Consider the following 16,073-nt stretch of genomic DNA (forward strand, 5'->3'; position numbering starts at 1 on the left):
CTCCTAAACTCATTCTACGAGGCCACCATCACCCTGATACCAAAACCAGACAAAGATGTCACAAAGAAAGAAAACTACAGGCCAGTATCACTGATGAATGTAGTTGCAGAAATCCTCAACAAAATACTAGAAAACAGAATCCAACAGCATATTAAAAGGAGCATACACCATGATCAATTGGGGTTTATTCCAGGAATGCAAGGATTCTCCAATATATGCAAATCAATCAATGTGAGAAGCCATATTAACAATTGAAGGATAAAAACCGTATTATCATCTCAATAGATGCAGAAAAGCTCTTGACAAAATACAACAACCATTTATGATAAAAACCCTCCAGAGAGCAGGCATAGAGGGAACTTACCTCAACATAATAAAGGCAATATATGACAAACCCACAGACAACATCTTTCTCAATGGTGAAAAACTGAAACCATTTCTTCTAAGATCAGGAAGAAGACAAGGTTGTCCACTCTCACCACTATTATTCAACATAGTTTTGGACGTTTTAGCCACAGCAATCAGAGAAGAAAAAGAAATAAAAGGAATCCAAATCGAAAAGAAGTAAAGGTGTCACTGTTTGCAGATGACATGATACTATACATAGAGAATCCTAAAGATGCTACCAGAAAACTACTAGAGCTAATCAATGGATTTGGTAAAGTAGCAGGATACAAAATTAATGCACAGAAATCTTTTGCATTCCTATTCACTAATGATGAAAAATCTGAAAGAGTAGTTAAGAAAACACTCTTATTTACCATTGCAACAAAAAGAATAAAATACCTATGGATAAACTTACCTCCGGAGACAAAAGTCCTGTATGCGGACTGTATGCGGAAAACTATAAGACACTGATGGAAGAAATTAAAGATGATACAAATAGATGGAGAGATATACCATGTTCTGCTACCAGAAAACTACTAGAGCTAATCAATGGATTTGGTAAAGTAGCAGGATACAAAATTAATGCACAGAAATCTTTTGCATTCCTATTCACTAATGATGAAAAATCTGAAAGAGTAGTTAAGAAAACACTCTTATTTACCATTGCAACAAAAAGAATAAAATACCTATGGATAAACCTACCTCCGGAGACAAAAGTCCTGTATGCAGAAAACTATAAGACACTGATGGAAGAAATTAAAGATGATACAAATAGATGGAGAGATATACCATGTTCTTGGATGGGAAGAATCAATATTGTGAAAATGACTATACTACCCAAAGCAATCTATGGATTCAATGCAGTCACTATCAAATTAGCAATAGCATTTTTCACAGAACTAGAACAAAAAATTTCACAATTTGTATGGAAATACAAAAGACCCCGAATAGCCAAAGCAATCTTGAGAAAGAAAAACGGATCTGGAGGAATCAGTCTCCTGGACGTCAGACTATACTACAAAGCTACAGTAATCAAGACAGTATGGTACTGACACAAAAACAGAAATATAGATCAAAGGAAGAGGATAGAAAGCCCAGAGATAAACCCATGCACATATGGTCACCTTTTCTTTGATAAAGGAGGCAAGAATATACAGTGGAGAAAAGACAGCCTCTTCAATAAGTGGTTCTGGGAAAACTGGACAGCTACATGTAAAAGAATGAAATTAGAACACATCCTAACATCATACACAAAAATAAACTCAAAATGGATTAAAAACCTTAATGTCAGGCCAGACACTTTAAAACTTTTAGAGGAAAACATAGGGAGAACACTCTGTGACATAAATCACAGCAAGAACCTCTTTGTCCCACCTCCTAGAGAAATGGAAATAAAAACAAAAATAAACAAATGGGACCTAATGAAACTTAAAAGCTTTTGCACAGCAACGGAAACAATAAACAATACAAAAAGACAACCGTCTGGATGGGAGAAAATATTTGCAAATGAAGCAACTGACAGGGATTAATCTCCAAAATATACAAGCAGCTCATGCAGCTCAATATCAAAAAACAAACAACCCAATCGAAAAATGGGCAGGAGTCCTAAATAGACATTTCTCTGAAGAAGATATACAGATTGGAAACAAACACATGAAAGAATGCTCAACATCACTAATCATTAGAGAAATGCAAATCAAAACTACAATGATGCTTCACCTCATACCAGTCTGAATGGCCTTCATTAAAAAAATCTATAAATAATAAATGCTGGAGAGGGTGTGGAGAAAAGGGAGCCCTCTTGCACTGTTGGTGGGAATGTAAATTGATACAGCCAGTATGGAGAACAGTATGGAGGTTCCTTAAAAAACTGAAAATAGAACTACCATATGATCCAGCAATCCCGCTACTGGGCATATACCCTGAGAAAACCATAATTCAAAACAAGTCATGTACCACAATGTTCATTGCAGTTCTATTTACAGTAGCCAGGACCTGGAAGCAACCTAAGTGTCCATCAACAGATGAATGGATAAAGAAGATGTGGCACATATATAAATGGAATATTACTCAGCCATAAAAAGAAACGAAATTGAGTTATTTTTAATGAGGTGGATGGACCTAGAGTATGTCATACAGAGTGAAATAAGTTAGAAAGAGAAAAACAAATACCATATACTAACACATATATATGGAATCTAAAAAAAAAATAAATGGTTTTGAAGAACCTAGGGGCAGGACAGGAATAAACATGCAGACATAACGAATGGACTTGAGGACACGGGGAAGGGGAATTGTAAGCTGGGATGAAGTGAGAGAGTGACATGGACATAGATACACTACCAAATGTAAAATAGATAGCTACTGGGAAGCAGCCATATAGCACAGGGATTTCAGCTCGGTGCTTTGTGACCACCTACAGGGGTGGGTTATGGAGGGTGTTGGGAAGGAGATGCAAGAGGGAGGAGATATGGGGATATATGTATTTTTATATGTATATGTATAACTGATTCACTTTGTTATAAAGCAGAAACTAACACATCATTTTAAGGCAATTATACTCCAATAAAGATGTTTAAAAAAGGAATAAAAAGAAAAAAATAAAATAAAATAAAGGCAGCAGGGGAAAAACAGTCAGTTACAGGGAACTTCCATAAGGCTTTCAGCTGATTTTTCTGCAGAAACAATGCAGGCCAGAAGGGAGTGGTATGATATATTTAACGTACTGAAAAGAAAAGAACAAAACAAAAACAAAAACCCTACCCCTACCACCTACGTTATCAGCAGGGTTATCATTAGATTGTCTCTAAAATCAGGTACAAGACAAGGATGTCCAATCTCACCATTTCTATTTAACATAGTACTGGAATTCCTAGGCACAGCAATCAGAAAAGAAAAAGAAATAAAAGGCATCCAAATTGGAAGGGAAAAAGTAAAATTCTCACTATTTGCAGATGACATGATACTAGATATATAAAACCCTATGTTCTCCACTAAAAAACTATTAGAACTATTAAGTGATTCAGTAAATCAGGATACAACATTATTATATGGAAATCTGTTGATTTTTTAAACAACATATAATAATGAATTCTCAGAAAGAGAATGCAAGAAAATAATGCCATTTATGGTTGCTTCAAAAAGAATAAAATACATAGGAATTATCTCAGCCATAAAAAAGAACAAAATTTTGCCATTTGCAACTACATGGATAGACTTAGAGGGTATCATGCTAATTGAACTAAGTCAGACGGAGAAAGACAAATACTGTATCTTATCACATATATTAATCTTAAAAGTTAAACAAAAGAATGAATATAACAAAATAGGACAGACTCACAGATACAGTGAACAAACCAGTGGGTAGAGGGGTTGGGAGAGAGTCAAGATAGGGGAAGGGGATTAAGAGGTACACTACTAGGTATGAAATAGATACAAGGATATATTGTACAGCACAGGGACTATAGCCAATATTTTATAATAACTTTAAATGGAATACAATCTATATAAAAAATATTCAATCACTATGTTGTATACCTGAAACTTCTCTAACATTGTAAATCATCTACAATTTAAAATAAAAGAAAAATAAAATAAATAAATAAATGCAAAGAAAACTCAAGGACAAATAATTCGAAAAATAACAAGTTAGAGTGTTATTTTCACTTCTGTTATTAATAGTAATTGTGAGTAATAGTTCTTAAATCTTGCCTGGAGACATTAGTATAGTTGAAAGTTGTATTAACTTTGGGTTGCTAAATCAAATACAAGATGTGAAAATTAGATCTTTTAGTCAAAGTCCAAATAAGTTAAATTTTATTGAGAAGTACACATAACTTCATTGAAATTAGACCTTTTGAATTAAAAAGATAGACTAATATTGTAGTGAGTGCCAGAATGTTTTAAATTATGCTAACTAGTGATCTTGATAATTGGTTCCACAAGCATCTACAATAGCCTTCTCTTAGTGTTTAGCTGGGACAGAAGCAATGCTCCCTTTAGCAGGCTGATTGATATTTCCTACTGCCAAAATCCGAGAAAATTTTTAGCATGTGATGTGTCAAATTATCTACTGTTAAAAATTATGAAACACACCTTAAACCTCTAAGTAACTGGGTTGAATTTTATTTTTATGACATAATGCTTTGTAAGACTCTCACTAATCAAAGTTGTTGACATTGCCCCTATACAGCTGGAAAAGGCCAAAAAGTTGTTATTCACCCCCCACCCCAAGAATCCTGCCTTCCTCTTGGTGCATCAGGTGTGATCATCAGGGCCTATATTATTGGTATCATTCTTTGTTTAACTGGCCAATGAATTGGAGTGGTTTTAGAAAATAACCACTTACACAAGGAGACGCAGACCCCACCTGCCCATCCTGAGACTGGGAGCAGCTTCCTGTGCAGCCTGTAACCCTTGCCCACCAGCCTAGCTGCAAAGAGAACAGTGCTGCTCCCTCTCCTCCCCAAACTTCCCAAATGCCTTTTGAGAGGTCTTCGATGCAAAGCTATGCTTGATGTCCGCCTTGCCTGGGTTCTCTTGGGTGCAAACATCATGGGAGACACACAGCAGAATTTAAACTTGGCCCTTCACACCCCGTGGCCTGGTCCCGATTTTGACCAGAGGGCTGTAATTAGGTTATCTTCCCTTAGATGCCTCACTCCTGATGCAGAAACCCGCCCAGATATTGTAGAAGTCAGCTCCATGATATCAGATGTCATGATGAAGTATGTAGATAATTTATCCGCATCCCAGCTGGCCTTGGAGAAGAAGCTGGAACGGGAACGGAGACGCACACAGAGGTATTTTATGGAAGCCAACCGGAACAAAGTCATGTGTCAGCGCGAGCCGGCTCTTCTCTCTCAAGTAAGTGGAAATCTTTCAGTCTCTTCAGGATGCGTTCTGATGGACTGTCTGAGGCTGTTCTTGCTTGTGTTGAGGAAAATTCATTTTAAGTTAGAAAAATATTATTGCTACATGTAATATTTCACTATTATAGAGATACATATTTGCATCCATTTTGATATCTTATAGTTAAAATTAAGTCAATATAATTGATGTTCCAAAGGACTAACCCATAATTTGTTGTATATTACAAAACCAGAGGTATCAAAAAGATACCTTAGAAATTCTTTAAGTTTGTAATATGATCTTTGTATAAGTAGCAGTGACTGCTTATATTCAATTTATTCAGCAGTCTTGGAAATATGGATGAAAATATTGTATGTCAGTTTAAAGAAGGAAATAATATTTGCCTTAAAATTTTTTTCTTATTAGTCTGTGTAATTGATTTCATTACTGTTTTTGGTGTTAATAATTTTGCCATGGTACAAATAAGAATATGTGCTTTTATTTTTCATGACATTAACCTTTAAATTATTTTGATATTTAAGTTTATTTCTGAGTATACTTGAAAAAGGGATGCCAAAGCCACAGATTTCCACAAGTGCATGTGATGGTGTCTGTGACGCCCTTGTTCTGTTTTCTCTCTGCCTTTGTTGTATCATGACCCATGACTTATCCTTCACTCATGTTCTGCGTTCCCTAAAAGCAGGGATTTACAATAGTAAGAGGCCCTTCAACCCATAAATGTTCTTTTTAAACCCTCCTGAGGATGGGCCCAGCACAATAGGGTCACAAAGTCCATCCTTGATCAGGATGCCTGGCCACTAAATTCCTTTCCAGGATCTGCCTCAGCTGGGAAAATTTATAAGAATTAGTCTCCAAGAAGAGCCAGTTTTGATTTCTTGAAAAACAGCATTTCCAGCAACCTTTTTTTTTTTTTAGAAGGAAAGCAATACTATTTGGTGGTTTATCTTGCCATTCTTGGAATCCGGAAGTTAAAGATTCAATCAATATAATTTTGGTGGGCTTTTAAAAGTTTTATTTCATTTTTTATGTTTTTAGTACAGTCATACCTTTTATTTCACTTTTCATGTTTTTTTTAAAAATTGAGGTATAGTTGATTTACAATATTATATTACTTTCAGGTATATAACATAGTGGTTCATAATTTTTCCATTTATACTCCATTTAAAGTTTTTATAAAATAGTAGCTATATTCCCAATGCTGTACATAGCATCCTTGTATTGTATTTATTTTATACCTAATAGTTTGTATCTCCTAATTCCCTACCCTTATCTTGTCCCTCCTCCTTCCATCTCCCCATTGGAAACCACTAGTTTGTTCTCTATATATGTGAGTCTATTAGTTTTGTTATATTCATTTGTTTGTTTTATTTTTTTGAGATTCCACATACAAGTGATATCATACAGTATTTGTTTTTCTCTGTCTGACTTATTTCACTAAGCATAATACCCTCCAGGTCCATCCATGTGGTTGCAAACAGCAAAATTTCATTCTTTTTTTATGGCTGAGTGGTATTCTACTGCATATATATGTACCACATCTTCTTTATAGTATTCTGCTTATGTTTTATTCTAGGAGTTTTATTGATTCCAGTCTTACATTTAGGTCTTTAATCCATTTTGAGGTTATTTTTCTATATGCTGTGAGAAAATGTTTTAATTTCATTCTTTTGCATGTAGCTGTCCAGTATTCCTAGCACCACTTATTGAAGAGACTCTTTTCCCCATTGTATATTCTTGCCTTCTTTGTCATAGATTAATAGACCAGAAGTGCATGGGTTTATTCCAGGCTCTCTATTCTAACCCATTGATCTATGTATCCATTTTTGTGCCAGTACCATACTGTATTGATGACTGTAGCTTTGTAATATAGTCTGAACGGAGCATGATACCTCCAGCTCTGAGGTTTTTCTCAAGATTGCTTTGGGTATTTAAGATATTTTGTGTTTCCATACACACTTTAGAATTTTTTTTTCTACTTCTATGAAAAATGCCACTGGTATTTTGATAGGGATTGCATTGAATCTGTACATTGCCTTAGGTAGTATGATCATTTTTACAATGTTAATTCTTCCAATCCATGGACACAGTATCTCTTGCCATCTTTTTTGTCCTCTTCAATTTTTTTCCTCAGTGTCTTAGAGTTTTCCAATGCTTTAATGTCTTAAAGTTGTCCAGTTTTCCAACTCCAATTAAGGAGTTTTAACCTCCTTAATTAGATTTATTCCTAGGTATTTTTTTTGATGGATGGAAAATGGGATTGTTTTCCTATTTTCTCTTTCTGATAGTTTGTTCTTAATGTGTAGAAATGTAACAGATTTCGGTATATTAATTTTGTATCCTGAAACTTTACTGAATTCATTGATGAGTTATAGTAGTTTTTTGGTGCTGCCTTTAAGATTTTCTATGTTTAGTACAACGTCATCTGCAAATAGTGACAGTTTTACTTCTTTCTTTTCAATTTGGATTCCATTTGCTTCTTTTTCTTGTCTGATTGCTATGGCTAAGACTTCCAATATTATGTTGAAAAAAAGGGGCAAGAATGGGCATCCTTGTCTTGTTCCTAATCTTAGAGGAAATGCTTTTAGCTCTTCACTGTTTAGTAGGCTGTTAGCTGTGGATTTATCATATATGGGCTTTATTATTATGAGGTATGTTCCCTCTATACCCAGTTTGTGGAGAGTTTTTAATTGTAAGTGGATGTTGAATTTTGTCAAAACGTTTTTCTGCATCTATTAAGATGATCATATGATTTTTATTCTTCAATTTCTTTTTGTTTAAGTAGAGTTGATTCACAGTGTTGTGATAGTTTCTGGTGTACAGCAGGGTGATTCAGTTTTTGTATATATATGCTATTCTTTATCAGACTCTATTCCATTATAGGTTATTACAAGATATTGATTATACTTCCCTGTTCCATAGAGTAGGTCCTGGTTGTTTTTCTACTTTATATATAATAGTGTGTATTTGTTAATCCCAAACTCCTAATTTATCCCTCCTCCTTTCCCCTTTGGTAACCATAAGTTTGTTTTCTGTGTCTGTGAGCCTGTTTCTGTTTTGTAAATAAGTTCATTTGTGTCATTTTTTTTCGATTCCACATATAAGTGATATCATGTGATATTTGTCTTTCTCTGACTTCACTTAGTATGATAATCTATAGGTTCATTCACGTTGCTGCAAATTACATTATTTTATTCTTTTTTATGTCTGGGTAATATTTAATTGTATACATATATACCATATCTTCTTTATCCATTCATCTATCGATGGACATTTAGGTTGCTTCCATGTCTTGGCTACTGTAAATAGTGCTGCTATGAACATTGGGGCGCATGTATCTTTTCAAATTAGAGTTTTCTTTGGATATATGCCCAGGAGTGGGATTGCTGGGTCATATGGCAACTTTATTTTTAGTGTTTTGTGGAACATCCATACTGTTCTCTATAGTAGCTGCACAAATTTACATTCCTATCAACAGTGTAGGAGAATTCCCTTTTCTCCACACCCTCTCCAGCACTTATTATTTATAGACTTTTTGATGATGACCATTCAGACTGGTGTGAAGTGATATCTCATTGTAGTTTTGATTTTCATTTCTCTAATAATTAGCAATATTGAGCATCTTCTCATGTGCCTTTTGGCCATCTCTATGCCTTTTTTGGAGAAATGTCAATTTAGGTCTTCTGTCCATTTTTGGATTGGGTTGTTTGTTTTTTGGATATTGAGTTGTATGAGCTGTTTGTATATTTTGGAGATTATTCCCTTGTTGGTCGCAGCATTTGCAAATATTTTCCCAGTCTGTAGGTTGTCTTTTTGTTTTGTTTCCTTTGATTAGGTCCCATTTGTTTATTTTTGCTTTTATTTCTTTTGCCTTAGGAGACAGATCCAAAAAAATATTGCTACAATTTATGTCAAAGAGTATTCTGCCTATGTTATCTTCTGGGAGTTTTATGGTGTCATGTCTTATAATTAACCCATTAAGCCATTTTGAGTTTATTTTTGTGTATGGTTTGAGGATGTGTTCTAAGTTCATTTATTGACATGCAGCTATTCAGCTTTCCCACCACCACTTCCTGAAGAGACTGTCTTTTCTCCATTGTATTTTCTTGCCTCCTTTGTCAAAGATTAATTAACGTAGGTGTGTGGGTTTATTTCTGAGCTCTCTCTTCTATTGCAGTGATCTATATGTCTCTTTTTGTGCCAATACCATGCAGTTTTGATTGCTGTAGCTTTGTAGTATTGTCTGAAGTCTGTGAGGGTTATGCCTCTAGCTCTCTTCTTTTTTCCTCAGGGTTACTTTGGCGATTCTGGGTCTTTTTGTGGTTCCATATAAATTTTAGGATTATTTGTTCTAGTTCATTGAAAAATGTCATGGGTAATATGATAGGGATTGTATTAAATCTGTAGATTGCTTTGGGTAGAATGGCCATTTTAATAATATTAGTTCTTTCATTCCAGGATCATGGGATATCTTTCTATTTCTTCTAATCATCTTCAATTTCCTTTAAAAATATTTTATAGTTTTGGGGATATAAGTCTTTCACCTCCTTGGTCAGGTTTATGCCTAAGTACTATTTCGTTTGTTTGGTGCAATTTTAAAAGGGATTTTTTTAAACTTTCTTCTTCTGATATTTCATTGTTAGTGAAAAATGCAACAAATTTCTGTATGTTAATCTTGTATCTTGCTACCTTGCTGAATTCATCGATCAGTTCTAGTAATTTTTGTGTGGAGTCTTTAGGATTTTCTATATGTGTATATGAATCATATCATCTGCATATAATGGCAGTTTCACCTCTTCCCTTCCAATTTGGATACCTTTAATTTCCTTGTCTTGTCTAACTGCTGTGGCTCAGAAATTTGATACTATGTTGAATAGAAGTCATGAGAGTGGGTATCGTTGTCTTGTTCCTTGAATTTAGTGGGAAGTCTTTCAACTTTTCACCACTGAGTATTATGTTGGCTGTATTTTTGTCATAAATAGCTTTTATTATTCTGAATTATGCTCTATACCCACTTTGGTGAGAGTACTTTTCATGAAAGGATGTTGAATTTTATCAGATGCTTTTTCTGCATCTATTGAAATGATCATGTGTTTTTTTGTCTTTTCTTCTGCTGATAATGGTGTATCACATTGATTGATTTACATATGTGGAACCATCCTTGTGACCCTGGGATGAATCCAGCTTGATCATGGTATATGAAAAATGATTTTTATATGTTGTTGGATTTGGTTTATTAATATTTTGTTGAGGACTTTTGCATCTATATCCATCAAATATATTGGCCTATAATTTTCTTTCTTGGTAGTGTCTTTGTCTGGTTTTAGTATCAGCGTTTTGGTGGCTTCATAGAATGACTGCAGGAGTGTTCCCTTCTTTTCAGTCTTTTGGAAGAGTTTGAGAAGGATTGGTATATATTCTTCTTTGTATGTTTATAGAATTCCCCAGTGGAGCCATCTGCTCCTGGACTTTTGTTTGCAAGGAGGTTTTTTTTTTTTTTAATTATTATTACAGATTCTATTTCACTTCTAGTGATTGGTCTGTTCAATTATCTATTTCCTTTTAATTCAGTTTTGACAGGCTGTATGTTTCTAGAAACTTTTCCATTTCTTCTAGGTTGTCCAATTTATTAACATATAATTGTTCATAGTATTCTCTTTTATTTTTTATTTTTTTGGGTATTTCTGTGGGATTGGTTGTTATTTCTCTTCTTTCATTTTCTTATTTTCTTTCTTTGGGTCCTCTCTCTTTCCTTCTTGGTGAGTTTCTCACTTTGTTAATGTGGTGTTTCACAGTGATTGATTTGTGGATTTGAACCATTCTTACATCCCTGAGATAAATCCCACTTGATGAAGATGTATGATCCTTTTAATGTATTGTTGAATACAGTTTGCTAATATTTTCTTGAGAATTTTTCATTTATGTTCATCAGTGATATTGGTCAGTAGTCTTTTTTTATTATATCTTGGTTTGGCTTTGGTATAGTGTGATATTGGCCTTTTAGAATGTGTTCAGAAGTGTTCCTCTCTCTGAAACTTTTTGGAATCATTTGTGAAGGATAGGTGCTAACTCTTTTCTAAATGTTTGGTAGAGTTTACCTGTGAAGCACCTGGTCCTGGACTTTAGTTTGTTGGATTTTTTTTATTACTATTGTAATTTCATTACTGGTAATTTGTCTGTTCATGTGTTCTATTTTTTCCTTGCTCAGTCTTGAGAGATTCTACATTTCTTGGAATTTGTCCATTACTTCTTGGTTGTCCAATTTATTGGCATACAATCATTTATAGAACTCTCATGATTCTTTGTATTTCTGTGGTAAGCTCTCATTTTTCACTTCTGTTTTTATTGATTTGAACCCTCTGTCTTTTTCTCATTTTTTTCATAGTGAATCTGGCTAAAGTTTTATCAATTTTGTTTATATTTTCAAGACAATTGCTCTTAGATTCACTGATCTTTTTTATTGTTTTGTCTTGTTTTTTTTTTTTAAATCTCTATTTCATTTATTTATCCTCTGATCTTTATGTTTTCTTTCCTTCTGCTAACTTTGGGTTTTCTTCATTCTTCTTTTTCAAATTCTGTTAGGTGTATGGTTAAGTTGGGTTTTTTGTTGTTTTTTGGGGGGGAGGGGTTGTTTGTTTGTTAGGTTTTGTTTTGGGTGGGTTTTTTTTCGATTTTTTTCTTGTTTCCTAAGGTAGGCTTGTATTGCTATAAACTTCAATCTTTGAACTGCTTTTGCTGCATCCCATAGATTTTGGACTGTTGTGTTTCATTTTCGTTTGTCTACAAGTATTTTTTGATTTCCTCTTTGATTTCTTCAGTAATCCATTTGTTGTTTAGTAGCATATTGTTTAGCCTTCATGTGTTTCTGTATTTTGCAGTTTTTTTCTTGCAGTTGATTCTAGTCTCATAACATTATGGTCAGAAAATACGCTTGATATGATTTCACTTTTCTTAAATTTACTGAGACTTATTTTGTCGCCTAACATGTGATCTATCCTGGAGAATGTTCCACGTATGCTTGAAGGGAATGTGTATTCTTCTGCTTTTGGATGGAGTGTTTTATGTATATCTATTAAGTCTATTTGGTCTTGTATGTCATTTAAGACCAGTGTTTCCTTATTGATTTTCTGTCTGGATGATCTCTCCATTGATGTAAGTTGAGTGTTAAAGTCCTCTGCTATTATTTTGCTCCTGTCAATTTCTCTAATTATGTTTGTTGATATTTGCTTTATGTATTTAGGTATTTATGTTGGGTGCTTATATATTTAAAATTGTTATATCTTCTTTTTGGCCCTCGATCATTGTAAAATTCTTCTGTCTTTTTACAGTCTTTGTTTTAAATTCTATTTTGTCTGATATAATTATTGCTACTCCAGCTTTCTTTTCATTTCCATTTGCATGGAATACCTTTTCCATCCCCTCACTTTCAGTCTGTGTGTGTCTTTCGATTTGAAATGAGTGTCTTGTAGGCAGCATATATGTGGATCTTGCTTTTTTATCCATTCAGCCACTCTGTGTCTTTTGATTAGAGCATTTAGTCCATGTACATTTAAAGTAATTATTGATAGGTATGTACTTATAGCCATTTTGTTGTTTTGTGGTTGTTGTTGTAGTTATTTTTGTGTTCTTTCTTCTTTTGTTCTCTTCACCTGTGACTTGAGGACTATCTTTAGTGTTATGTTGGGATTCTTTTCTCTTTTTTGTGTGTGGCTATCATAGATTTTTGTTTTGTTATTACCATGAGGTTTATATATAGCTATATGCACATATATATACACACAGATATACACTTTTTAAAATTTAAGTTGCTGATCTCAATTTAAATTGCATTTTAACAATTCTGCAATTAAGTTCCCTCCCATCATGATTTCTGTTTTTGACATCATATTTTACATCTTTTTTTGTTTTGTGTACCCCTTAATTACTTAATGCTGACCAAATGCTTTTTTTGCTTTTGTCTTTTAATCTTCCCACTATCTTCGTACATGTATATTTACCTTTACCAGTGAGCCTTTTCCTTTTGTAATTTTTCTGTTTCTAGTTGTGGCCTTTTTCACTTGGAGAAGTCCCTTTAACATTTCTTGTAAAGCTGATTTGGTGGTGCTGAACTCTTTGAGCTTTTGCTTGTCTGTAAAACTCTTCATCTCCATCAAATCTGAATGAGAGCCTTGCCAAGTAGAATATTCTTGGTTGTAAGTTTTTCCCTTTCATTATTTTAACTATATCATGCCACTCCCTTCTGGCCTTCAGTTTCTGCTGAAAAGTCAGCTGATAGTCTTATGAGAGTTCCATTGTATGTAACTTCTTGCTTTTTTTTTTTCTGCTTTTAATATTCTTTCTTTATCTCTAATTTTTGCCATTTTAATTACAATTGTCTTGTTGTGGTCCTCTTTGGGGTGATCCTGTTTGGGACTCTCTGTGCTTCCTGAACCTGGATACCCATTTCCTTTCCCAGATTCAGGGAGTTCTTAAAATATGTTCTCTGTCCCTTTCTCTCTCTTCTTCTTCTGGTACCCCTATACCCTATAATGTGAATGTTAGCGTGTTTGACGTTGTCTCAGATATCTCTTAACCTATCCTCATTCCTTTTTTTTTCTTTTTTCTCTCCAGCTTCAGTGATTTCCACTACTCTGTCTTCCAGCTCACTGATCTGTTCTTCTATCTCATCCAATCTACTGTTGATTCTTTTTAATGTTTTCTTCATGTCAGTTATTGTATTCTTCATCTCTGTTTGGTTCTTCTTTATATTTTCTAACTCTTTGTTAAAACTTCTGACTTCTCACTCTGTTCGTTCAATCTTTTCCTCACTTCTTTGATCATCTTTACCATCAATCATTACCTTGGACTCTTTATTGGGTAGATTGTCTCTCTCTACTTCACTTAGTTCTTCTTCTGGGGTTTTATCATGTTTCTTCTTTGGGAACACGTTCCTCTGTCACCTCATTTTGTCTAGTTTTCTGTTTTTATTTCTATGTATTTGGTAGGTTTCTTAAATTTCCTGACTTTAGAGAAGTAGCCTTTTGTAGGAAACATCCTATGCATCCCGGCAGCACACTCCCCTCTGTCAGCAGAGCTATGTGCTCTAGGGTTGCCCCCTATGTGGGCTGCATGGATCTTCTTTTGTGGCAGGCTGACTACTGTGAGTGCTCTGGTAGGTGTGGCTGGCCCCCGTCTAGTTGGTTGCCTGTCAGCTGCTGGTTTTTGGGACCAGGTCATGACACAACTGACTGCTGAGCTGCTGGGGGTGACATGGCTAGTGATGGCCCACTGGTGGTGGAGCTGTGGGTCCTGGGGTGGGTGTTGTGGAGCCTGTGTTCCCATGTCTAGTGTTGGCCTGCTTTGGGGCTGATTCCTGACACAGCTGGCTGTGGGTTCTGAGGTTTCTCAAAGCTGTTGCTGGCCCACTGGTGAGTGGGGCTGGATTCCAGGGTAGCTGGCTTAGGGGCCCAAGATTTCTCAGAACTGGTTTTGGTCTATTGGTGGGCAGGGTCCAGGCCCAGGAGGTCCTAGGGCTGATGTAGGCTTGCTGATGGGTTGGCTGGGTCCTGACAAGGCAGGCTGTAAGTTTGCAGTGGTCGTGGTACTGGTATCTGCCCACTAGTTTGTGGGACCAGATCACAGGGTAGCTGGCTGCAAGACCTGAGGGTACCTGGTCTAGTGCTTGTGCATTGGTGTATGGCGCTGGTTTCTGGGCCCTCTGGTGGACAGAGCCTTGTTCCATGGCAGCTGTGGGCTCAAGGGGTCTTATGGAAACTGGCCTGCTGATGAGTGGAGCTATGTCTTCTCCTGACTATCTGCTTGATCTGAGGCTTCCCAGCACTGGCTCCTACAGGCTGGTGGGAAGGGGTGGGGCCGGTCCTGGTGCTGATAAGCTGGAGGGATGTCTCCACAGTGGTTCTTGCAACAACAATGTCCACATGGTAGAACAAGCTCCCCAAAGTCACCACCATCAATGTCCATGTCCCCAGGGGAGCTCCACATGCCTCCTTCTCCTCTGGAAGACTCTCCAAGATCAGCAGGTTGGTCTGACCCAGGCTCCTTTCAAGTAATTTCTTCTTCCCTAGGTGTTGGAGTGTGTGAACTCTTGTGTGCGTCATATAACAGTGGAGTCTTTGTGTCCTCCATTCTTCTGGCTCTCCTGAAAGTAAGCCCAGCAGGCCTTCAAAAACAAATGTTCTGGGAGCTTGTCTTCCTGGTGCAGGACCCCTGGGCTGGGGAGCCTGATGTGGGGCTTGGACCCATTGCTCTTTGGTGAGAACATCTGCAATTGTAATTATCTTCTCGTTTGAGGGTCACCCACCCAGAGGTATGGGTCTTGACTTACCGTGTCCCTGCCCCTCCTACCTGTCTCGTTGTGGTTCCTTCTTTATATCTTTAGTTGTAGAAGATAGTATCTGTTAGATTCCAGTCTTTTTCTTCAATAGTTGCTCTATAAATAGTTGTTGTTTTGGTGTGTCCATAGGAGAAGGTGAGCTTAAGGTCTTTCTACTCCTCCATCTTGGCCACCTACCTCCAGAATTAGTCTACATTTCTATTCCTTAGTGCTACATTTTCTTTCATCAGATTGCACAGACCTTTGTTACTCAGCATCTTGCCACATCCATTCTTTTTTTGTCCAGTGGTAGCTTGCAGACCCACTTTTTGTAGTTATGGACTGAATGAATTCTATAGCATATGTATAGGTGGAACTAATGATGCCACTTCAGCACAAATATTTGTAATAATATTTTAGTCATTTTAATATATATTCTAATGAGCTTTAAGTCCTGCAGAAGAAAAGAAAGAAGTGGGTATTACAAACTGAATTTCTCTTTCAG

General features: G+C 35.9%; 1 protein-coding gene across 1 annotated transcript in view; it reads left to right on the forward strand.

The window, feature by feature from the left end:
- Nucleotides 1-16,073, forward strand: part of NEK10 (NIMA related kinase 10) — a 325,365-nt gene that overhangs the window by 207,177 nt on the left and 102,115 nt on the right. The window contains exon 27 of the mRNA XM_028479673.2: nucleotides 5,040-5,253. Coding sequence (XP_028335474.1) covers nucleotides 5,040-5,253 — 214 coding nt within the window. The remainder of the gene's footprint in view (nucleotides 1-5,039; nucleotides 5,254-16,073) is intronic.

Source organism: Physeter macrocephalus, chromosome 18 (assembly GCF_002837175.3).
Source record: "Physeter macrocephalus isolate SW-GA chromosome 18, ASM283717v5, whole genome shotgun sequence".
Lineage (NCBI taxonomy): Eukaryota > Metazoa > Chordata > Mammalia > Artiodactyla > Physeteridae > Physeter > Physeter macrocephalus.